The sequence below is a fragment of the Chiloscyllium plagiosum genome, chromosome 11 (genome assembly GCF_004010195.1).
Source record: "Chiloscyllium plagiosum isolate BGI_BamShark_2017 chromosome 11, ASM401019v2, whole genome shotgun sequence".
Taxonomy (NCBI): Eukaryota; Metazoa; Chordata; class Chondrichthyes; order Orectolobiformes; family Hemiscylliidae; genus Chiloscyllium; species Chiloscyllium plagiosum.
In genome coordinates, this window is record NC_057720.1 from 18696265 (window position 1) to 18720196 (window position 23932).

Genomic DNA, 23932 nt, shown 5'->3' on the forward strand with positions numbered 1-23932 from the left:
CTCTCTCTCAACCTCTCTCTCTCTCTCAACCTCTCTCTCTCTCTCAACCTCTCTCTCTCTCTCAACCTCTCTCTCTCTCTCAATCTCTCTCTCTCTCTCAATCTCTCTCTCTCTCTCAATCTCTCTCTCAATCTCGCGCTCTCTCGCGCGCACTCTCTCTCTGACCTGACCAGTTTGATCAAATATGCTGCTGCTGAGCCGTTCTTGGTGGTAGATGTTGAAGTCTCCCAACCAAAGTATATTTTGCACCCTTGCCACCCTCCGTGCTTCCTCCAAGTATTGCTCAACATGGAGAAATGCAGATTTGACAGTTGAGGGAGGAAATCACCAGTCGGGTTCCATCCCCAAGTTTAACCTAAAGCTATGGGTTCTGGAGTCAATGTTGAGGAGTACCAGAGCAATTTCATCCTGACTGTGTACCACTAAACTGCCACTTGTGCTGGGTTTGTCCTGTCAGAGGGACAGTGGTGGTGGTGGTGGCAACATTATCTGTCTGGTATGATTCTGTGACCATGACACTGTCAGGCTATTGTTTGACTAGCCTGTGAGACGTGTGACGATGCTGTGGCTTTAAGAGCTGTGTCTTGTTCTGGTTTCTTTTAGAGGGAAATTTGGGGACAAGTGCTGAGCAGTGTACGAGAAGTTAAGCAACTTCTGAAGCCTTGGGTATTGTTTTTTCGAGCAATAGAACCAGCCTGAATGGATGTGGCCAAGATCTCATAGAGCCAGGATATTTAGTTTTAGCTTGGGGTCTGGAAGAAGTGAAAGTTTTTTTTTCCCTTTCTTGGTTACAATCAAAAGCTGGAGATTCTCTGCCTGCCTGAGAGTTGCAAATAAAACAGTTGAATTTATCTTTTGCCAAGGATGTGTTTATGGCGTGTTATTATATTGGAACAGTTAATTAGTAATTGCCGCTGTATTTAAACTATAGTGGACAAATAAAGTGTGTTTTGCTTTAAATCCATTAGTTTGGCCAATCAAATTGCACCTAAAACACAAAGCCTTACATTTACTTTTAAAATGAGAAAATGTTTGAGTCTGAGACTATCTTCTGAATATTGAGGGGTGGGGGGGTTAATCTAGTCTGTCTCAGATTGCTCTCCCAATTTTGTCACTAGCTTCCAGATGTTAGTAAGGTGAACTGTGCAGGTCAACAGGGCTGTTTTGCTGTTTGTCATTTCCTGTGCCTAGGTTGATGCCAAGAGGTCTGCCCACTTTCATTTCTTTGTTGAGACTTCTTAACGATTGAAACAATTGAGTGCCTTGCTAGGCCATTTCAGAGGACCTCACTGTGGGTTTGGAGAGCCATGTAGGCCAGACCAGGTGAAGTTGGTGCATTTTCTTCCCTGAAGGACATTAGTGAACCTCTTTTCTACTGCAAGGCTCTGTGAGGGCCACTGTGGATATGGTATCATATGACGGCTGCAAGATCAGCCAATCTTGCAGATGTTTTTCTCTTGGAAAAATTCAATCTGAAATTGAGGTCCATCCACATTTCATGAAGTGAGCGATTGAGTTAATATTTCTCTGCATGTAATGCAGGCCTAAAGGACTGTCGTCTCCTGTCTGTTCCTTCAATCCTGTGAGAGATGATCTTCATCAAAGTTATAACTTACTTTGTCAGTGTCCAATCTGTCTGTTCCTTTTTTTTAAGTGATTCATGGGCGATAAACATTCATTGCTTAGCCAACATTTGTTGTCCATCTCTAAGTGTCCTGGAGAAGATGGAAATAAACTGACTTCAGTATGGCCATTCTTAGTACTGTTAGGAAAGGTATTCCAGATTTTGACCACTAACAATGAACAAAGATAAAATAGTTTGTGTGTGACTTGAAGGAGAGTTTGTATGTGGTAATGCATCTGCTGCCCATGTCCTTCCATATGGTAGAAGATGCTGTTGAAAGAGCCTTGGTGTGTTACTGCAGTGCATCTTTCGGATGATTCACGTGGTTGGTTCAGTGATGTAGGGAATGAGTATTGAAGGTGTTAAGTCTTTCAATCCAGTTGCTTTGTTCTGCGACTTCTGAGCTTCCTCAAAGTCATTGGAGCTGCCTCCATCCAGGCAAACAAGCATATAACCACACGGCTGATTGTTTTTACAGGAATTACTGCCTTTTTGATGGCAGAAAGGCCCTGGGGAGACAGGAGGTAAGTTACTCATTGCAGAATTCCTAGTCTCTGTCCTGATCTTGTAGTCATAGCATTAATATGCCTGGTCAGTTTCTAGTCCATGATGACCCCCCAGGATGTTGTTAGTGGGAAGAATCAGTGACTGTAAGGCCATTGGATGTCAATGGGTGATGGTTAGATTCTCTTATGATGGAGTTAGCCTCTGGCTGACACTGTGTGGTGCAATATAACTTCTGACGTCTCAGCACAAGCCTGGATGTTGCCTAGGTTTTGCTAAATATGGGTATGGAATGCTTCAGTATCTGAGGAGTCACAAATGGCACTGAACAATGTGTAATTATCAGTGATCTTTCTGATCATATGATGGAGGAAGGGTCATTGATGAAGCAGCTGCAGTTGGTTGAGCCTAGAGCACTACCCTGAGGAGCTCCTAAAGTGCCCTCCTAAGGTCAGGATTATTGATCTCCCAACAACCATAACCATCTTTCTCTGTGCTTGGTGTGATTCCAACTGACAAAGCGTTTTCTTCCTGATTTTCATTGGCTCCAGCAAACTCTCAAAGATAAATTAAACGAAAGAATCTTTCAACCTCACATTGCAATTCAATGCCAATGTGGTACACTTCAAATAGAATTACATACTAATTGTTTTACTTTGTGTGACTGCTGGATTCTTTCATTTCTATCTCTATTGAAATTTTATTATCCTTTTTCCAGGAATTGCAGGCTTATAAATTACTTTTACTGAATCATTGATAGATACTCTTGACACTATCAAGAAAATAGAAACATTAGGCATAGGAGCAGGGATAGGTCATTCAATCCTTTGAACCTGCTCAATAAGCTCATGGCTAATCTCATTGCGGTTTCCAACTCTGAGGTTATTCTTTCTTCATATCGTCACATCTTTCTTGTGAATCTTTTAAGAGAGGTATGGTATACCTTTTAACCATAATTAATTCACATCTTGTTTAATTTATTTATTTATTCTCACTTGTACCGAAGTACAATGAAAAGCTTTGTACAGCCAGATCATAGTAAGCAAGGATGTACAGAACAAAAGATTCAGGCAGAGGCATACAGGTAACATTGCACAGGGCGTACAAGAGAGATCAATGTTAGCACAATCAGAATTATTTGAGGCTAGACAGTCCATTCAGTAGTCTGATAATGGCTGGGAAGAAGCTGTCCCTGAACCTACTGGTGTGTGTGTGTCTGTGTGTGTGTTCAGGCATCTGTGTCTTCTGCCTGATGGAAGAGTTGTAGGAGATTATTGCTGGGATGTGAAGAGTCTTTGATGATGTTGGTAGCCTTTTACATGGATAGACGATTGGTCCCTGTGATGGTTTGCGCTGTGCACACCACCCTCTGTAGTTCCTTACATTCCTGGGCAGAGCAGTTGCACCTGGACAATTTTGCTTTCAGTTATGCATGTAGAAGTTAGTGAGGGTCCGTATGCATTCAGTTGGGAGTTATTAGCAGTGTCCCAATCAGGATTTTCCATTTATCCTACTTTTAACTTTAATCTCCTAAAACTAGAAGTTCTATTCTAAAACATCTGAATTATGAGCTAGACGTTTAAAACAATATTCACAGAAATGTTGCTGAGAAGTCTCTTTCATTCTATTTGATCTAGAGATAAATGACTGGCTTTAAGATATCAAGAACTAAACTTAAAAGTCTGCATTTGTTTTTGTTTCAGATCTCTATCCTTAGAGAACGAAATGCACACTCTTTACCAACTATTATAGAGACTTCTGAAATCCAAAAATCAAGTGACCAACTGCTGCAATTGAACCAGGATCTAGAAAAGGCTCAGGAATGTATTCTTCATCTGGAGTCAGAACTTAAGAATCAAAAGGAGGTGATAAATGCTGCGGAAGAAAGCCTCATCATTAAGGTAGGACTTGTATTTTGAGACATTTGAGGAGCAAAATGTCTTTCTAGGATAATTTAATATTATATTCAGAATATAAACATTTCCTCAAAATACTAGAAGTTATGACGGAGAGTCAAGATTTTGATTGCTCATTAAAATTTTGATAGGATTTTGCAGTCCTTGAAAAATGAAAGGAGAGGAAAAGGGAATTTGAATATCCTTGTTCCAGAAGAGTGTAAGGCTAAGCCCAGCAATTACAGTTTAAATTTGGAAGTGGAGAAAGATCTAGAAATATTAATTTGGGATAGAATTAGTAGTTACAAGGTCAAATATGGGTTAATTAAAGAGAATCAACATGTATTTCTTTTGGGAAAATTGTGTTTAATCTGCTTGAGTTTTTTGAAGAGGTAACAGAGGGGATTGATGAGTGACATGCTGTTGGAATATATTTCCAGTAGGTGTTTGGTACAATGCTGCAGAAACATCCTGGGGGCAAAGTTAAATCTCAAGGAATAAAATGAACTGTAGCAATGTGGATTTGTGTATGTGTCAAGAAACTAAGTCATGGTTCATTGATTTCTTTTTGACTGTAGAAAGGATTTGTACTGGAGATTCCCCAGATTTGATATTGCAACCCTTGCTATTCCTGATGCATATTTATTGTTGTGCAGAAAACAGTTTCAAAGTTTGCAGATGAAATAAAACTTAGAGGTGTTGTAAACCGTGAGGAGGATAATGTAGAACTTCAAAAGAACATTGACGAATTGGTGGAGTGGTCAGATAGGCGATTGAGTAGTTAGCACTGCTGTCTCATAGTGCCAGGGACCTGGGTTCAATTTCAGCCTTGGGTGATTGCGCATTTTCTCCATGTCTGCATGAGTTTCTACTGGATACTTCAGTTTTCTTCCACAGTCCAAAGGTGGTTATGTGGATTGGCTATGCATTGTCTGCTCGAGGCTAGTCCAATTTGAGGCATTTTGGACACCATTAAATGATTATTTGAAGACAAGCAGCATGTAGGGTTACAAAGAAAGGCGGGAGAATGGTACCATGTCAAAATGCTTAAGCAGAGAGCTGGCGTAGACAAGATGGGCCGAATGACTTCCATTTGCAATTCTGAGATTATTTTGCTAAACGTGTAACATGAACTGTTGTCATACAAACCAAATGATGATTGGTATTACATAATTACATATTTTTATTTTCCATGTTTAAATGTAGGAATCGGAAATAGCAAGACTCCAAGTCAAAATTTCTGGATTTGAAAGAGCTATGAGTAAACAGCAGCTGCAATCTCCCACATTAGAGGCTCAAAATGAATCCAATAATAGAAAAGACTATACATCACAACTGAAGAGTTTTTACCCTCTGACCAGAAACATGAACAGACCTTTCAGTGCTCATGATACATATGGCACTGATATTGGTTCAGCATTACAGTCCCTGAATTACTCTAACAGGATTCGTGAAACACTTGAGCAGTCTTTTATTGAGGAGAGTATCAGTTTCGATGATACAATGGATGCGTCTTGTGCAGGGAAGTCAGAGAACACAACTTTATTCAGTCAGTCTGCCAATTCAGAAGCTGAAGAAAATTTAGAGCTCACTAATCTGATTAGTAATAGTAACATGGATACTCTAAGTGAAATGTTGAATCAACTAATTGCCATGGAACAAACTAGTACTAAATTGGACTCTCCAGTTAACAAGTCATCAGGCTTATCTAATGAGCAGATTACATCAAAACCGGAGGATTGTTCAACAGGAATGTACAGAATTCAAGATCAGGTGAGTGTTTTGTTCGTTGAATTTGTTTGTTACTTATTTTATTCAATTTAATTTATATTATTCTAAGCTATTGCAACTTATAGGAATCTGTGGTTTTTCCTCTATTCATGGGATGTGGATATCTCTAGCTAGATCAGTATTCATTCTTCACCCCTAATGCCCTGAGAGGAGTCGAAAGCCAGCTACATTGCTATATGTCTAGAGTCACAGACAAACCACATAACTACAGCAGGTTTCCTTCCTTGAAGGACATTAATAAACCAGATGGGTTTTAAAACAATCAACAGATTACATGGTCACCGTTAGTCTACCTTTTTAATTCCAGGTTTTTATTGAATGTAAATGTCACCTGTTGCCATGTCTTTAAAGCATTTTATTGGAATTTTATTATGTAATTAATCCTGTCAACATGTGTGATTGTTTTGCAACATATTATCTATGTAATTGCTGGTATTACTGAAAACCTGTAACATTCACAGCAATTTCACTTTTCGTAAATCACTGCAATTAATTAGCACGCTCAGGCTTCCCTTCTATTTGTTCCATTTTATCTGTGTGAAAACTATCCAATTAGTTCCACCTCTTATAATTTTCTTCTTTTTAAGTGTTTATCCAATTCCTTTTAGAAAGCTACTGGTTGATTTACATAGGTCAAGATCATCATAATTTGCTAAGTGTGAAAACACAAGGATTCTAATTTCCAGTCTGGACTCCTTTTGACTTTTCACCTTTTCTGGTTACTAACTCTTCGGCAAGTTGAAACAGAACAGCTGGGGAAGAAACGGTCAAAAACCTTTATAGTTTGGAATTTGTCTATTAAATCTTCTCTTAATATTCTCAGCTCCAAGGAGAACAATTCCATTTCCTCTCGTCTTTCTACGAGCTCCTCATTCCTGACACCATTCCAGCAATTTTCCTTTGTGCCCTCTATAAGTCCTTGACATCTTTCTTAAAGTGTGGTGCCTAGAATTGGGCACAATGCTGTAGCTGAAGCCTAATAGTGATTTTTAAATTTTTGCATAATTCAGGAACATAGGAACTGGAGTAGATCCTTAATCTTGTTCCATCATCATTCAGTTAGATCATGACTGGTTGTAATCTAACTCCATATATACACCTTTGCTCCATCTCTTAATAACTTCAATACGTTTCTACGAATCTCTGATTTAAAATGAACAATTATGTAACATAGTTAACATTTACAGAAATTTGTCACCCGTTAAGTTTAGAAGTGTTTCCTAGTTTCAATCCTGTAAAGTCTCACTCGAATGTTTAAACAATTTCTTTCAGTCCCAAGCAGTCCAAACAGTGTTAACACTTCCTCTCTTTAACTAACTTATCTGTTCCTCCTGAAATAAACTTTTCAAATAAATTGCTCATTAACACTCTACATTCCAGAAAATACAATCCTAGTCTCTCCTCATAATTTAAATAACTGATGCCTTCCTTTCTCACTACTCCATTCCTCTAGATATATAACCGGAGAGCCTATTAGATTGTTTTTTTTTAAACGGTCCTGTAGGGTTTATAACTATATATCTGAAATCCCCGGACCTTTCTGTTTTTGCAATACCTTTAAAATTGTCCCACTTAAATTGTGGAAGATGATATGTTTCATTTTAAAATATGTCATTTCACACTTTTGCAATAACCTTCTCCATATCTGCCATTTTGCTAATCTTTCTATAGGCTCTTGCTTAATCTTCATTTGTTTAATAAGTTGCTGTGAGTCTCTGATTTAAAATGAACAATTATGTAACATTAGTTTTCACCTTAATGTCATCTTTAAAATTGTGTCACCTTTACACATTTTAAGATCAATATTGTTATACAGAGTTGTGGTTACAATAATGATCATGGGGACATGGGTAAATAAATGTTTCCAGTCTGATGAACTGTTCATTACTATTCCATTTTCTGTTTCTTCACTCATTCTTTGTCTAAGATGCGACTTATCAATCAATCCCATAGATTTCTATCTTACTAATAAGCCTGTAGTATGCCACCTTTTTTTAACATCCACATCAACCCAATCAATTGTTTAATTATAAAAGCTCAATAATGTTTTATCAGGGTTAATTTTAACAAATTCATTTTGCCATTTATTAACTCCTTGTTCTTCCAAGTGATAATTTTGTCATGGGTTGTATGTTGTCTAGAAGTTTTCCCACTGTTGACAGGCTTGTAGTCAGTTACTCAAATACATTTATAAATAATAAATTGATCTTGCTACCTAGATTAGATTAAATTAGATTATTTAGTGTGGAAACAGGCCCTTCGGCCCAGCAAGTCCACACCGACCTGCCGAAACGCAACCCACCCAAACCCATTCCCCTACATTTTATCCCTTCACCTAACACTACGGGCAATTTAGCATGGCCAATCCACCTAACCTGCACATTTTTGGACTGTGGGAGGAAACCGGAGCACCCGGAGGAAACCCATGCAGACACGGGGAGAATGTGCAAACTCCACACAGTTGCCTGAGGCGGGAATTGAATCCAGGTCTCTGGCGCTGTGAGGCAACAGTGCTAACCACTGTGCCACCGTGCCGCCCACCTACTTATGGATATCTTTCTACTCATCATACTAATAGTAGTAAGACTTGGTGAATTGACGGAGGTCTCTTCTGAATTATCCTCTACAGCATCAAAGCAAGTACATTGTTGTGAGCCATTCCATATTTATTGCTATAACAGACCATTTGCAACTTCTCTTTGTTATATCATCTCAACTCATTGAAGGTCATTATAATCAGAGAGGGGTTGTTGTACCAACTGGTGCTCGTTGTACTTGGACGAATCTTAATTGGAAACGCATTTTTCCTCTGAGTCAGATGGTAATGGATTTCAAGTTTCACTCCAGGATGTGTGCTCAAAAAACAAGGCTGATCATCCAATGCCGTATTGAGTGTGCTGTTTTATTAGGAGTGCCATTTTTCAGTGAGACATCTCCCCATTCAAGTGGGCATAAAAGTTCCCATGGTACTGTTTAAAGAAGAGTAGATAAGTTATCCCTGGTGTTCTGGTCAATATTTATCCCTTAGACAACATTACAAATGCAGATCTCTGATCATTGTCATATTGGTGTTTGTAGATGTTTGCTGTGTGCACATTCACTGGCATGTTTCCTGCATTATAGCCATGATTACACTTTGAAAGTATGATTTGGAGATGCTGATGAAGGAACGTCGCTCTGAAAGCTAGTGTGCTTCCAATTAAACCTGTTGGACTATAACCTGGTGTTGTGTGTTTTTTAACTTTGAAAGTATTTTTATTCGCACTTGAAAAGAATCTTTTGTATTTTATAACATTGGCATGACCACTAGGTGTCTCAATGCACTTTACAATGAAGTACTTCTGAAATGTATTCACTGTTGTAATGCATAGTGCTATATGAATGCATGTCTTTTTTTTCTTTCTTGGCGAATTCTCTATTGTATTAGCTGAATCCCAGCAAAATTGCATGTTCTAAGGTAGTTACAAGAATGTATTGCTTCCAAGTTGTGCGAGACTCAGATTTTTTTTTTGCCTTATCTTGTAACCTACAAGCTGTATTGAGTTATGTGTGGGTTGAGAGTTCATTCTGAGAGTCCCATCTGTGGCTGATGTCATTTGACATATGTTGTCAGTTGTCATATAGAGTCATAGAGCTGTATAGCATGAAAACAGATCATTTGGCCCAACTCATCCGTGTTGACCAGATATTCTAAATTAATCTAGACCAAATTTGCCAGCATTTAGCCCATATCCTTCTAAGCCCGTCCTATTCATATACTAATCCAGATGTCTTTTAAATGTTGCAATTGTACCAGCCTCCAACACTTCCTCTGGCAGCTCAATCCATACATGCACCACCATCTGTGTGAAAAAGTTGCCCCTTCGGTCCCTTTTAAATCTTTGCCTTATCACCAGAAAACTATGCCGAGTTTTAGACTCCCCTACACTAGGGAAAGCCTTTGGCTATTCACCCTATCCATGCCCCTCATGATTTTATAAACTTCTATAAGATTACTCTTCAGTCTCCGATACTGCAATAGCAGCCTCCAATGCTCCAGCCTATTTAACCTCTCCCTATAGCTCAAACCTTCCTACTCTGGCAACATCCTCATAAGTCTTTTTTGAGCTCTTTCAAATTTCACAACTCCTTCCTATAGCAGAGAGACCAGCATTGAACACAGTATTTCAAATGTGGCCTAAGCAATGTCCTTTACAACCAAACCATGAACTCCTAACCCCTATACTCACTGCACTGACCAATAAAGGTAAGCATACTAAATGCCTACTTCACTATCCTGTCTACCTGCAACTCCACTTTCAAGGAGCTATGAATCTGCACTCTAAGGTCTCTTTGTTCAGCAATACTCCTCAGGGCCTTAAGTGTATAGGTTCTGCCCTGATTTGCCTTTCCAAAACGCAGCACCTCACATTTATCTGAATTAAACTCCATTTGCCACTCCATTGGCCTATCTGATCAAGGTTGAAACTTTATTGCTGGAACAGCACAGCAGGTCAGGCAGCATCCAGGGAACAGGAGATTCGACGTTTCGGGCACAGGCCCTTCTTCAGGATCAGTCCCATTGTACTGTGAGGTAACCTTGTTCGCTGTCCACTACACTGCCAATTTTGGTGCCATCTGAAAACTTACTAATCAAACCTCCTATGTTCACATTCAAATCATTTATATAAATGACCAGAAGCTGTGTACCAGCACCAATCCTTATGGTACACTGCTAGTCATAGTCCTACAGTCTGACATGAGTAGTGGTTAAGTTGTTAGAGGGGATCCTAAAGGACTTGCATGTATTTGGAAAGACAAGGTCTCCAAGGGCCTCCAGTCTGAAAAGCAGCCCTCCACCACCACCCTCTGTCTCCTACATTCGAGCCAGTTCTGTATCCAAATGGATAGTTCTCACTGTATTTCATGTAATCTAACCTTGCTAACCAGTCTACCATGCAAAATTTTGTCAAATGCCTTACTGAAGTCCATCCAGATCACATTAGCTCTGCCTTCATCAAACCTCTTGGTTACTTCTTCAAAAAAACTCAATCAAGTTAGTGAGACAATATTTCCCACATGCAAAAGCATGTTGACTGTCCCTAATTAGTCATTGACTTTCCATACACATGTAAGCCCTGACCCTCAGGATCCCCTCCAACAACTTGCACAGCACTGATGTCAGGCTCACCAGTCTATAGTTCCCTGACACTTCCTTACCACCTTTCCTACATAATGGCACCATATTAGCCAACCTCCAGTCTTCTAGTATGTCACCTGTGGCTAGCGATGATAAAAAAAAAATCTCAGCAAGGGGCCCAGTAATCACTTCCCTTGGCTTCTCACAGATTTCTAGGGTATACCTGATCAGGTCCTGGGGATTTATCTACCTTTATGCATTTTAAGACGTCCAGCATCATCTCTTCTGTAATATGGATATTTTTCAAGATGTCGTTGTTTATTTCCCCACATTCTCTAGCTTCCATACCATGGAATAGAATAGAATCCCAACAGTGTGGAAGCAGGCTGTTCGGCCCATCGAGTCCACACCAATCCTCTGAAAAGCATCCCACTCAGACCCAGACCTCTCACCCTCACCTTATCTTTGTAACCCTGCATTTTCCATGGTTAACCCACCTAGCCTGCACATCCCTGGACACTATGGGCAATTTAGCATGGCCAATCCACCTAACCTGCAAATCTTTGGACTGTGGGAGCAAACCAGAGCACCTGGCGCAAAACCACGCAGACATAGGAGGAATGTGCAAACTCCACACCCAAGTCGCCCACGGGTGGAATCGAACCCAAGGTCCCTAGTGCTGTGAGATAGCAGTGCTAATCACTGTAAATTTTTAAGATCTCATTGCAAAGAGATTCTATACTAAATATGCATTGGATTGCTTTAGACAGTTCTTAGTAAAAATCATAGGAATTAGGAGAGATGATATTTAGAATTATGTAGTAATTCAAATTATTGCCCCTTGAAATATTTTGTTTCCTTTTATTTATATAGCTGGAGAAGCAATTATAATTTGGTGCTGAGGTTAATGATCCATTGAACAGCTTCAGCTGATGCACTTTCAATGGTTGTGATCCCATCAGGAATGGATGTCACTCTTTGTTTAAATACCAGGGTAACAGATCCACGAATGCTGGTCGCTGTTCAGGTGTCCATTATATTTGTTTGAACTTTGTTGAGGGCTAGTGAGCTGTTCAAATAACATTGGTGTTTTGTGAGATATCTACAATAATAATGATGCCTTCTCTTTAATGTTATACCTCATAAATATACATTCTAAGGAACCATCTTTCTTTAAAATGCTGAAACGTTTCCTTTTCTCATGGTTGGTGGTTGAGATAGCTGCCTTGATATGAAAATTATTGTCAAAATATGATTTTTATTGGTGGCTCTGGTTTTAGTACTGTACCCATATTTTATAAATTCATAATCTTAAATGGTTCCTTATTTTACTCTAATTGAACAACTTTGGTTTGTCTATTACATCTATGTAAATGTGTTGCTCACGTAGCGATAAATTCAAAACAGCAGAGTAGCTATACGCCGAACATGATGGATATTTGCTGGATTAAGAAACCCATATCAAAGCATATTTTTGAAATAACTTCTAAGAAACACTGGGTGAATACTTTAAACAAAGTATTTTCCCTTTACAGGTTGACTTGTCATTTTAAGAGTTGTAGTTTTGTTGTTGAGATACTTGAATTGTTTAATGTATCTCTTATAACTTTGCTTTCCAACTATAGCGGAATCTGTACTGCTATCTCTATTGCTGTATCTGCTAGAAATTATTTTTCACTTTAGTTTACAGTAGTTAACTAACTTCTGTTTTCTAATAGGACAGTGCCCATTGTAACCTTACAGAGGCTGATTTAAATGTGCAAAGTCATATGCCTGTGCCATTGAAATAATCCCAGAAAGCCATTTTCTTCATCCTCAGTCATGGTAGGTCATAATATAGTGGATCTGAATGTTTCTCCAGCTTGTATATTTCAAATGTGTTTGTAAATTGTTTATATGCCAGATTTTTGTTAGACAAGTGCACACTCGTTGAGACATTTGCCAGCATTTTACCAGCAGCTGGGAGTCGAGGCAGGAGGGCTGGTCAAATGACAACTGAAGTTATTTGGAGAGAGGCCCAACAACAGCCTAGCACCAGGAGATATTTTGGAAGTTAGGGAAGGCTCAGACACCTACCAAAAGTCAACATGGGATGAAATAATGATCATTTTGCATCTCCTGCTTCATTTTATAAGCACCTAAACACCTCTAACAGAGTTAAGGTTAGACCTCTGCATGGAGACATGGATAGTACTTCAAAGTGGTCTCATAGCAACTTCCAAGGAGGAGATGGAATGCTGGGAATTGCTTGACAGGCCACAAAGGGCAATGGTATCAGCATTACCTCCTGGGGTCACAGGTGGGATGATAAGTGAGGACCAGTGAAACCCTGTTGGTGTTGTGGGAGGGAGGAGAAGGGGTGAGGGCCGAAGTATAGGAGATGGGTCGCAAAAAACCAATCCCCGGCTTTGGGGAAATCATCGGTAAAGAAGATGGGCATTTCAGAGATTTTAGGGTTTAGGATCTTAATTTTATCTCTTTGTGCCCCCATTTTAATAGATTTCATGCATGACATGATATTGAACCTTTCTTCTATTGCTTCTGTCTCCATGCCTGTTCTTTAGAAGGAGACCTCTCCCCGTGCCACAGATGCTTTCATCTTTCGCCAGCACTCTCTCTCCACTTGGACCCCTCTGGCCCTTTACCTGCATTCAACCTATTCATTGAGAACTGTCAACGTGATATTGATCACATCAATTTCTCTGTCCCCCATTTAACCATTTGAATTTATCTCCCTCTGAGCTGGCTGTACTCCATGCTCTCAGATCCACTCCTGACTTTGTCATCAAGCCTGCCGACAAGGGTGGTGCTGTTGTTGTGAAGTGTACTGACCTCTGCATTGTGAAAGCTGAGTGCCTGCTCTCAGACATTGCCTCCAATCTCTCCCGGACCATGACCTCATCATTGTACACCAGGCTATTGTCACCACAATGGTCACTTACCTCATTGCATCTGGTGATCTTCCTGCCGCTACCTCCAAGATCATAGCTCCCCTCCTCACCCAATCACAGTCTGCTTCTACCTATTTCTATTTCTGAGGATAGGCTGGCCACTAATATCCATTACAAACCCAGCAACTTTCACAGTTAAACTTCCACAGTTACCTGGACTATACATCCTCGCACCCAATTCCTGTAACTCTTATTCCATCACATCTGATCTGATGATGGCACCTCCTCCAGAGACACCTCTGAAATGTCCACTTTAGTGGACAGGGCTCTGAGTTGTATCTGACCCACCACCCGCACTTCAGCCGTCACCACCTGTCTTCCCTTCCAGAACAGCTGTAGGGTTGCTGGTCCTCACTTACTGCCCCACCAGCATCCAAAGGATTATTAGCCACCATTTCTGCCACCTACAGCAAGATGTCACCACCAGGTACTGATTCCCTTTCTCTCCCTTGTCATCCTTCTGCAGGGATCATTTCATCCAGGAAGACTTAGTCCACTCTCTTCTGAATAAGCATCTTCAGGTTCGAGGATGCATCTGTTAAATTTCTGTTCTTTGAAAGAAAATCTCAAAATAATTGGCCATAATCAGCCTGTGGAAACCACCTTCACCAAGCAGAAAAACATATTCCAAGAAGTGGCTATTTTGTTGAAATCTCAGTTTGTTATGGCAGGCTGGGAGATTACTAGTCAAGTAGCTTTTTGCAGAGAAGAACATTGTCTTATCTTCTCCCTGAGACGACTAAGTAACAACTTTAAATGAGGTTCCAAAACCTTGAATGCAACCTATTGGTTAAATAACCATTTAACTTATGAATCAAATCAGATGTATTTTGACATTTACTTCCATTGCATTTGTTTTCCATAATTCACCATCTATTTAGTACTAGCTGATTACTAGTTGTTTAACTATGCAATTGCACGTAGATCGCCATAAACTAGAAAAATCCTTAGGAGAAGATTAGATAACTGGGAAATAATTGGATCAGGGTGTTCATAGGTCATTCAAGCCTCCTTCCATTATGATATTTTAACGTCAGATAAACTTAAGATTACAGCGAGGCCTTTGAGGTATGAAGTTAGGAAACATTACAACCCTTTACTTAGAATAGAGGACAGCACAGCACAGTATAGGCCTTTTGGCCCACACTGTTGTGCTGAGCATTTATCTTAATCTAAGATCAGCCTAACCTGCACACCCCTTAATTTATTGCCATCCATGTGCTTGTCCAGCAATCACTTAAATATCCCTAATGTCTCTGACTCTACTACCACCGCTGGCAGTGCATTCTATGCACCCACCACTCTCCGTGTAAAGAACCTACCTCTGACATCCCCTCTAAACCTTCCTCCAATCACCTTAAAAATATGACTCATCGGGACAGCTATTTCTTCTTGGGGAAAAGTCTCTGGCTATCTACTCTATCTATGCCTCTCATTACCTTGTACACCTCTATCAAGTCACCTCTCTTTCTCCTCCTCTCCAGTGTGAAAAGCCCTAGCTCACTCAGCCCTCTCTTCATAAGACAAGCCCTCCGATCCAGGCAGTATCCTGGTAAATGTCTGCACCCTCTCTAAAGCATCTATATCCTTCCTATATCGAAGCGACCAGAACTGGACACAATATTCCAAGTGTGGCCTAACTAGGGTTTTATGGAGCTGCAGCAAAACCTCATGGCTCTTAAACTTAATCCCCCTGTTAATGAAAACAAAAACACCATACACCTATCAACTTAGGTGGTAACTTTGAGGGATCTATGGACATGGATCCCAAGATCCAGCTGTTCCTCCACTCTGCCAAGAATCTTGTCTTTAACCCTGTATTCAGCATTCAAATTCGACCTTCAAAACGAATCATTTCGCACTTACCCAGATTGAACTCCATCTGCCACTTCTCAGCCCAGCTCTGCATCCTGTCAATGTCATGTTGTAGCCTGCAACAGCCCTCGACACTATCTACAACACCACTGACCTTTGTGTCATCAGCAAACTTACTAATCCACCCTTCCACTTCTTCTTCCAAGTCATTTATAAAACTACAAAGAGCAGAAGCCCAAGAACAGACCCTTGCGGGACACCACTGGTTACCAACCAGTAGGCAGAATACTTTCCATCTACTACTACTCACTATATTTTGTTTGGCCAGCCAATTCTGTATCCAGACAGCCAAATTTCCCTGTATCCCATACCTCCTCACTTTCTGAATGAGCCTACCATGGGCAACCCTTATCAAATGCCTTATTGAAATCCATATACACCATATCCACTGCTCGACCTTTGTCAACTTGTCTTATATCACTAGGGCTTTTCTATTTTCCCCACTTCCCTTTGAGCTACAGAGTCAGGCTCAGTGCCAGAGACCTGTCCACCATGGCAATCCCCTGGTAGGTTGCTCCGCAACCCCCCCAAAAAAACCTTACCTCCTACATTCTACAGGAGGAGCATGCAACTGCCCGAACATCCATTCCCACTGTTCTGAATTCCCAAAGAGACTATTGAAAAAAACCCTGGTAATCTTATTGAATCGGTGCACAAAACCATTTTCTTTGGTTAGAGGAGGAGAACGGATGGGAGACACTACCTAAGTAGTGTTTCAGGTAAAGCAACAGCCCAAGTATATTACCTCACTTACTCAGCAGTCGTGTGTCTGCTCTTGCTCAGCGTGTGCTCTGCCTATCCACGAGGTAAATTTTAAAAATAATTAATTTACCTTCCCGGCAGCCCCCTGATTATCGCTCTCACCGCTCCTGCTGCTGCTGCAGAAATGGAGAGGAAATTTGGAAAACTCTTCCACAGGTAATGTTGGGTCAGTTATTAGTTTTACATTTGAGATTTGTAGATCATTGTTAGAAGGTATGAAGGGCCTTAGGTGAATTTATGAAGCCAGGTCACAGATCAGCCTTGATTTCAATGAACGACAGGATGGATTTGAGGGGTTAAGTAGACTACTCTTGTTTCTATTAACACCGGCATCTCTGAATCATTCTATTTTCTAATTCATGATATAAGCAGCTTTTTTATTAACTTGGCATATCGTAGTTTTACCTTTATGAACAATATGCTGCTCCAGCTTCTAGCTTCTACGCACCATTCAGATTTGTCCATCACTTTCCATCTTCTAAAACCTTAATTATATTAGATCAACCATGATCAGACAAAGTGGCATATCAGATTCAGAGTGCCAAAGGGCCAGCACGTTTTTCTAAACCCACTTTAATTACAACTCAGTTTGTATTCTTAATTCCTCACCTAACTTTCATTTGGAAGGAAACATGTGTTTCTTTCTATGGTGGTCTTTGGGATTTTGTGATATGCTATGGGTTTTATATATTCCAGAGCACATACTTTAGGTTTAATTATAATAAATCATTTCTTCTGATGCCAAAGCATGGTGTCACTTCTCAGATGTTCAAGGAATACACATTCTCAGATGTGAATGAACGCAGTTATTAAGCAAAGGGATCAGGTAAAGAGTATCTGTGGTGACTGCCACCTCATACTGGGTGGAGCATTCAACATAACGTGTAGTTGTTAAGTGGTCCTGTTTTGAATCAGCAGGAGATCAGATCAGCTGAATTTTTAAGCTTGATTTGTTCACTCCCATTCAGGATTTCTCATTGATGTAGCAAGATGTACTTATTATCAAATGTGTACTAACTATGTATTTTCTATCTTTTCCCAACTTGCCTCCTCAAATTAGACTCGTGCTCAATATTCCTACTGAATACACTTCAGAGAAGACTACTGGATGTCTTAATGACTTATATATCCAGTTCATGAAATTTTATGAAGTGAAAACAGTTTGGAAACTTCAAAGGTTCAAGGATGCTTAATTAATTTATTTTGTGGACCATTTGCATGTAGCTGTCACTTTTTGGTTTATCTTCAATGATCTGTTGTATTATGACTGAACTTTCTCAACAAAAGCAGTCACACGAATAACATCAACTAAAGGATTAAGATAAAGTTTGGAAGAGCGATCAGTAAGCTTACTATCCAGTAATATTAGTATGAAGTATGCAGATGTGATAGTAAAGCAGTGACGTGATCTTTATTCCAAAAGAAGCTTTGAAAATAAAGATTGCCTAAATTCATATTGTTTTGCTGGTAATTGATGTAAGTGGGTGTTGAAAATTTCATTTTTTTAAATGTTAATAAACATTTTGTTTTTAGAGAAGTGAAACAAATGTATTTCATTGAAATATTTTTTCTATGTAAAATAAATGCTCCTTTCTGTATTGCTATGCTTATTTTCATCCTTTACAAAAATGCTAGGCTGGTGTAGACTGCCATGTTGTCCATGAATGTTTGAGCTCCTACTAAATTTAATTCAGTCGGAGGGGGTGAGTCTCTTTAACAGCTGTAATCTTTGGAGTGAAGTTTGAATGGGAATTCCAGGATTTTGGCCCAATGACAATGATGAAGTGGTGATATATGTCCAAGTCTGGATGTTGATTGGTCTGGAAGGGGAATTCCAGGTGTTGTTTCCATTCATCTGCTGACCTTGTCCTTCCAGGTGGTAAAGGTCGCAGCTTTGGAAGGTGCTGTCACAGAAGCATTGATGAATTATTGTAGTGTATCATGTAGATGGTCACATTTGTGGCACTGTGTGCCACTGTAGAAAAAGTCAATGTTTAAGATAGTGGATGGGATGCCAAACAAGTGGGCTGTTTTGCTTTGGGTAGTATCAAGCTTCTTGAGTGTTGCTGAAATTGCACTTCTCCCGGCAAGTGGAGTGTATTCTATCACATTCCTGACTTGTACCTTGCAGATAATCAACAGGATTTGGGGGAGTCTGGAGCTGAGTTATTCACTGCAGAATTCTGAGCCTCTGACACATCCACTTCCTGGTTACTGGTTTTCCCCACAATGTTGATAGTGGAGTATTTATCACTGGTAATGATGATCATACTGTGGGGCAGTGGTGATATAAAAACAAATAAGTAAAATGAAAATGGAGCAAGGAATATGTTCCAGCTAATTTTTGTTCAGCTTAGAGATTTCTCAATTTCAAGCACTCAATCAGTTGTCACTAAGAAGTAGAGAACGTAAGGGAGTCAGTGCTCACTTTGTGTCAGTAATTCAAGGGGAGCATGCTGCACATCAGATTATTTCCGTTTTGCTTAATATTTCCTCATTTTGTTTTCAGCTTCTCTGATTAGGAAGACAGCTTTAAGATCTATATACGATCATGTCCATGTCATGGGAACTGTTCCTACATAAGGATGATAATGCTTCATTTGTGATTTGTTATGTTCTGTTGTTGATTCTATTAAACTGAGATTTTGAACATGACAAGCAACTTTCTAAATTGGAATTATTCATCAACCATATTCATGATTTTTACCATCATTAATATACTAGAGGTTTAACAGACTTTCTACTGGCTGTATTCAATGTTCAAAAAGGAAATCAAAATGTTAGGATATTTTGGTTCTTCATGTGTCTGCCCAAGTTCAAGCAGCACTGTGAATCAGCATCTTCAAGACACACCACTCTATTGTTACGAGCTTGCAATTCATTGTCTACAGTTTAAACTTTAGTTATAAAATACATGCAGAGAAAAACAGATGATAGAATTATGAAAGGGAAGTATAACTCTATCAGTGGTTAAATTTGCTATCTAGTATGTAGTGAAGTTATGTATGAAGGAACCGCAGACATGAATCCAGGTGCTTATGGAATTAACTGAACAACACCTGAGTGCATTACAGTTAATCTAAAGTCTTGGGCCAGGGAGGACATAACATTAAGTAGAACTTGTTATTGTGTGCTTTGCAGTAACACGTAAATGACTAGCTGTAGAACTAGGATTAGGTCTAGTTATAGTGTTATGAAGCTATGGGTGTGCCTTTAAGAGAGTGAAGGACTTGGCAAGTACACAGAGTGCTGAAGAATTTTGATTGGAATAACATTTTGATTAAGAGCAAACCGCACTCGCTGAGTGGCCTGGAGACAAATACAAATTCGAATTTGGCCAATCGGTTTAATTTATACCCTGAAAAATACCAATCTCCAGTCAAGTTTGAATTGAGTATATTAAAAGCCAATGACATAATCCGATGCTCCGGAGTATAAGACCAGGGGACAATTGAACAGTTGAGAGGAGAACTGTCAAGCCCAGCATGTACCAGATGCTTGAAAAATAGCTCTCTCTTAAAAGTATCTTTTTGATCAGTAACCTATAATGCAGAAATTCCTGACAAGGGGAAAAGAAGACACCGGAAGATCCAAAGACAAGAACCTACAGCTGCCTGGTTTGAGATAAGAAGTGTTATTTTGTAAACTTTAATCGGGAATTTTATCAGACTCGTACTATAGAAGGGAAGGTAAAAGAGAGATTAGAGAAAGAAATTGTAAATAGTGGTTAGTTAATTATTCTCTATTGTACTTCAAGAAATAAAGTTGTTAATTTTTCCTTTACATTGTTCTTGGCCACTCGAATTTTTACAGATTACTGCGCAGGATAAATCTTTTCTGTCTTGCTGGTTTTAAATTAAGCAGGAGAGTTTACCCGGTGTCGTAACAATAGAGTGGTGTGTAACCCTTCAAGCTATCTCAAACCATGTCACGTGAAGCATAATTCCAACCCAAATCAATACTGTGTAGGGTCAGCTGGAAGATTTCAGATGCTTACTAAATTTACAGAGTTGATTTATGTGTGTTGGAGATGGACATGTCCATCCTTAATAAATTCAAAAATAACAACTGGGATTGTAATTTAGTGTGTGAATTTAACTGCTTAAGATTAAGAATTTCAGTGGTACATTTTTATATGGCATAGATCTTGATTCAAAGAAAAATGCTGTATAACTGCTGCAAAGTATCCAGTTGTCCAGATTAAAAGAAAAACACTTATTGCTGTAATACTGTAGCATGGATGTCATTTTAATTGTCGTTGAATTGTGCTTAACATGATTTTATTGTAGAATCTTACTGTTTTGTAAACAATGCTTGCTTATTCACAAATCCATTTAAAAAAAAATGGCATGATGGTCTGTTTTAGGAGGGTTGACAACCAGTCCATGTGTTAATGTACTCGCTAAGACCAATATTTGGGTATTGTTCTGATTTAGTATTACTTTTTAGAAAGGTAAGCAGGTTTTCATAAGATCCCATGTCAAGCATACAAAAATCTTGATGTAGAAATCAGTTTCTTCTGTCCACAATTCTAGGCTACATAGTAAGATAAAATAATTTTCATCCTCAATGTATTAACACCACCAGTGAATAACTTTTGAAATATAGCCTCAGATGGTTTGTAGGTAAAAAAGGCAGCCAATTATTACACAGTAGTTTCTCTCAAATAGCTGTGTGACCATTGTATCTGTTTTAGTTTGGAGCATTTGAGAGACAAATATTGACTCTTCTACCTCCTTGAACAGTGTCATAGAATGTTTTGGGCTTAATCTTTTCACATGTTGGCTAAGTGTTATTTTTGTTGAGTACCATCAGGGATTCACTGTTTGAGGCCAGCAGGTTTTCTCATGCAATCATCAGAAACTCCTTATTAACAACCAATCATATCCCCCATATCCAACTCTCCGTAGCAAGAAGTACTCCCCAGGATATCCTGGGATATGCTGCTATCCTCAGTGCTAGCACCACACTTGAAAGACTTTTGCTCACCCAACCAAGTGCTGACAATCTGGAGATGTCCTGCACAGTTGCAGATGTTTACCCCAGACATGGCAAATCAGGAGAAATTGACACTCCATTTTGCAACCAGGAACCTGCAAGTCCGGGTGGACTCTGTGCAGTGGAGTAACAGCATCTTTCCTCAGCACTGGCAGAAAAGGTGACAACACCAAACTCTACCAGCCTAGTCTGAGACTGTTGCCACTACTTACTCACTTACCACCTTTCCCCTGCCCACACCAGCATTAACAACTGTTCCACCCAGATTCCCTTCACTCAATCCCTTCCTTTCTCTCAATAGGAAAAACTAACCCATGAAAGGGCTGGAAGAGCCAAAATGAGTAATGGGGTACTAGATATTTGTCTCCTCACCTCTCATGAAATGTGGAATTTGGCTCTAGCAGGCCAAGACTAAGACTGGTCCTGTGGTGATGCAGAAACCTTTATGTACTGGAAACTAAATAAGATGTACTGCCCATTGTTGCACTACTCTGCATGATCCCCACTGTGGATTTATTATTAACTTTCCACAACCTCTAACGCTTGATCGTTATGCTTTATGTCTTTGGCTGCTGCAGGCACAAGCGGAATGTCCATAGTAGTAAAGAGGGCTACTCACATTAATGCCCTCCTCTATCTCTGAGAAAGACAATATGTTCGCTTCAAAGGAAACGAGGGCTGTAGATGCTGGAGATTAGAGTTGAGAGTGTGTGGTGCTGGAAAGGCACAGCAAGTCTGCTTTTTCACAGCAGAGAGCGGTGGGAGCTGGGCGGAAGTGAAGTTGGAACGCAGAGCTGGTGGGGAAGGTAAGTGATTGATATTTAAGAACTTACCTTGATGCCAACGGTCTTTTCACAGCAGAGAGCGGCGAGAGCTGGGCGGAAGTGAAGTTGGAGCACAGAGCTGGTCAGGAAGGTAAGTGATTGATATTTGAGTGGGTGTGTTCTAGACCACAGGCCCTACAAAGTAGGGTCTCCCTCCAATCCTCCTCCTCTAACCTAACTTTAAAGTCTGCAGGTAAGCTACTCAGTATTCTTGTTTTGGAGACTAAGTGTAGAGTAATGGCAGCGCAGGCAGTGGAATGTTCCTCCTGCAGGATGTTTGAGGTAGGGGTGACGACCAATGCTCCTGCCGACTTCATCTGCAGGAAATGCAGTCAGCTCCAGGTCCTCACAGAACGCGTTAGGGAACTGGAGCTGGAGTTGGATGAACTGAGGATTATTCGAGAGGCTGAGAAGGTGACAGAAGCTACAGGGACATAGTTATGCCAGAGAACAGAGGTAGCTGGGTAACAGTTAGAGGTGGGAAGGGGAGGAAGCAGGCAGTGCAGGGATCCCCTGTGGTCGTTCCCCTCAACAATAAGTATATTGCTTTGGATACTGTTGGGGGAGGCGGCCTAGCAGGGGTAAGCTGCAATGACCGGGTCTCTGGCACGAGGTCCCGCTCTGAGGCTCAGAAGGGAAAGGGGGAGAGGAGGAGAGTACTAGTTATAGGAGACTCTATAGTTAGAGGGACAGACAGGCGGTTCTTGGACATGGGCAAGACTCTCGGTTGGTTTGTTGCCTCCCGGGTACCAGGGTCCAAGACGTCTCGGACCGTGTCTTTAGAATCCTTAAGGGGGAGGGTGTGCAGCCAGAGGTCGTGGTGACATAGGTAGGAAGAGGGGTGGGGAGGTCATTCAGGAGCTCATGGAGTTAGGCTGGTAGCTAAAAGCTAGGACGGACAGAGTTGTCATCTCTGGGTTGTTGCTGGTGCCACGTGACAGTGAGGCAAGGAATAGGGAGAGAGTGCAGTTGAACACATGGCTGCAAGGATGGTGTAGGAGGGAGGGCTTCAGGTATTTGGACAATTGGACTGCATTCTGGGGAAGGTGGGACCTGTACAAGCAGGACGGGTTGCACCTGAACCAGAAGGGCACCAATATCCTGGGAGGTAGGTTTGCTAGCACTCTTCGGGGAGGGGTTTAAACTAATTTGGCAGGGGGATGGGATCCGGACTTGTAGTCCAGCAAGTAAGCTAGCTGTTTGTCCGGATGTCCAAGACTGTAGGGAGGCTGTGGAGAAGGTAGCACTGACTGGGAATACTTGCGGACACAGAGATGGGTTCAAGTGTGTATACTTCAACGCAAGGAGTATCAGAAATAAGGTGGGTGAACTTAAGGCGTGGATCAGTACCTGGGACTACGACGTTTTGGCCATCACGGAAACGTGGATAGAAGAGGGACAGGGATGATTGTTGGAGGTTCCTGGTTACAGATGTTTCAGTAAGATTAGGGAGGGTGGTAAAAAAGGAGGGAGGGTGGCGTTGCTAATTAGAAATGGTATAACGGCTGCAGAAAGGCAGTTCGAAGGGGATCTGCCTTTGGAGGTAGTATGGGCTGAAGTCAGAAATAGGAAAGGAGCAGTCACTTTGT

At 40.5% G+C, this 23932-nt stretch overlaps 1 protein-coding gene across 6 annotated transcripts in view; it reads left to right on the forward strand.

Annotated features, from left to right (window-relative positions):
* Nucleotides 1-19129, forward strand: part of ccdc18 (coiled-coil domain containing 18) — a 185231-nt gene extending 166102 nt beyond the window's left edge. For all 6 annotated transcript variants that reach the window (XM_043698814.1, XM_043698816.1, XM_043698817.1 and 3 more), the window contains 4 exons: nucleotides 3832-4029; nucleotides 5230-5796; nucleotides 12652-12757; nucleotides 17582-19129. In XM_043698814.1, coding sequence (XP_043554749.1) covers nucleotides 3832-4029; nucleotides 5230-5796; nucleotides 12652-12723 — 837 coding nt within the window. In that variant the 3' untranslated portion in view covers nucleotides 12724-12757; nucleotides 17582-19129. The remainder of the gene's footprint in view (nucleotides 1-3831; nucleotides 4030-5229; nucleotides 5797-12651; nucleotides 12758-17581) is intronic.
* The last annotated feature ends 4803 nt before the right edge of the window (nucleotides 19130-23932 follow it).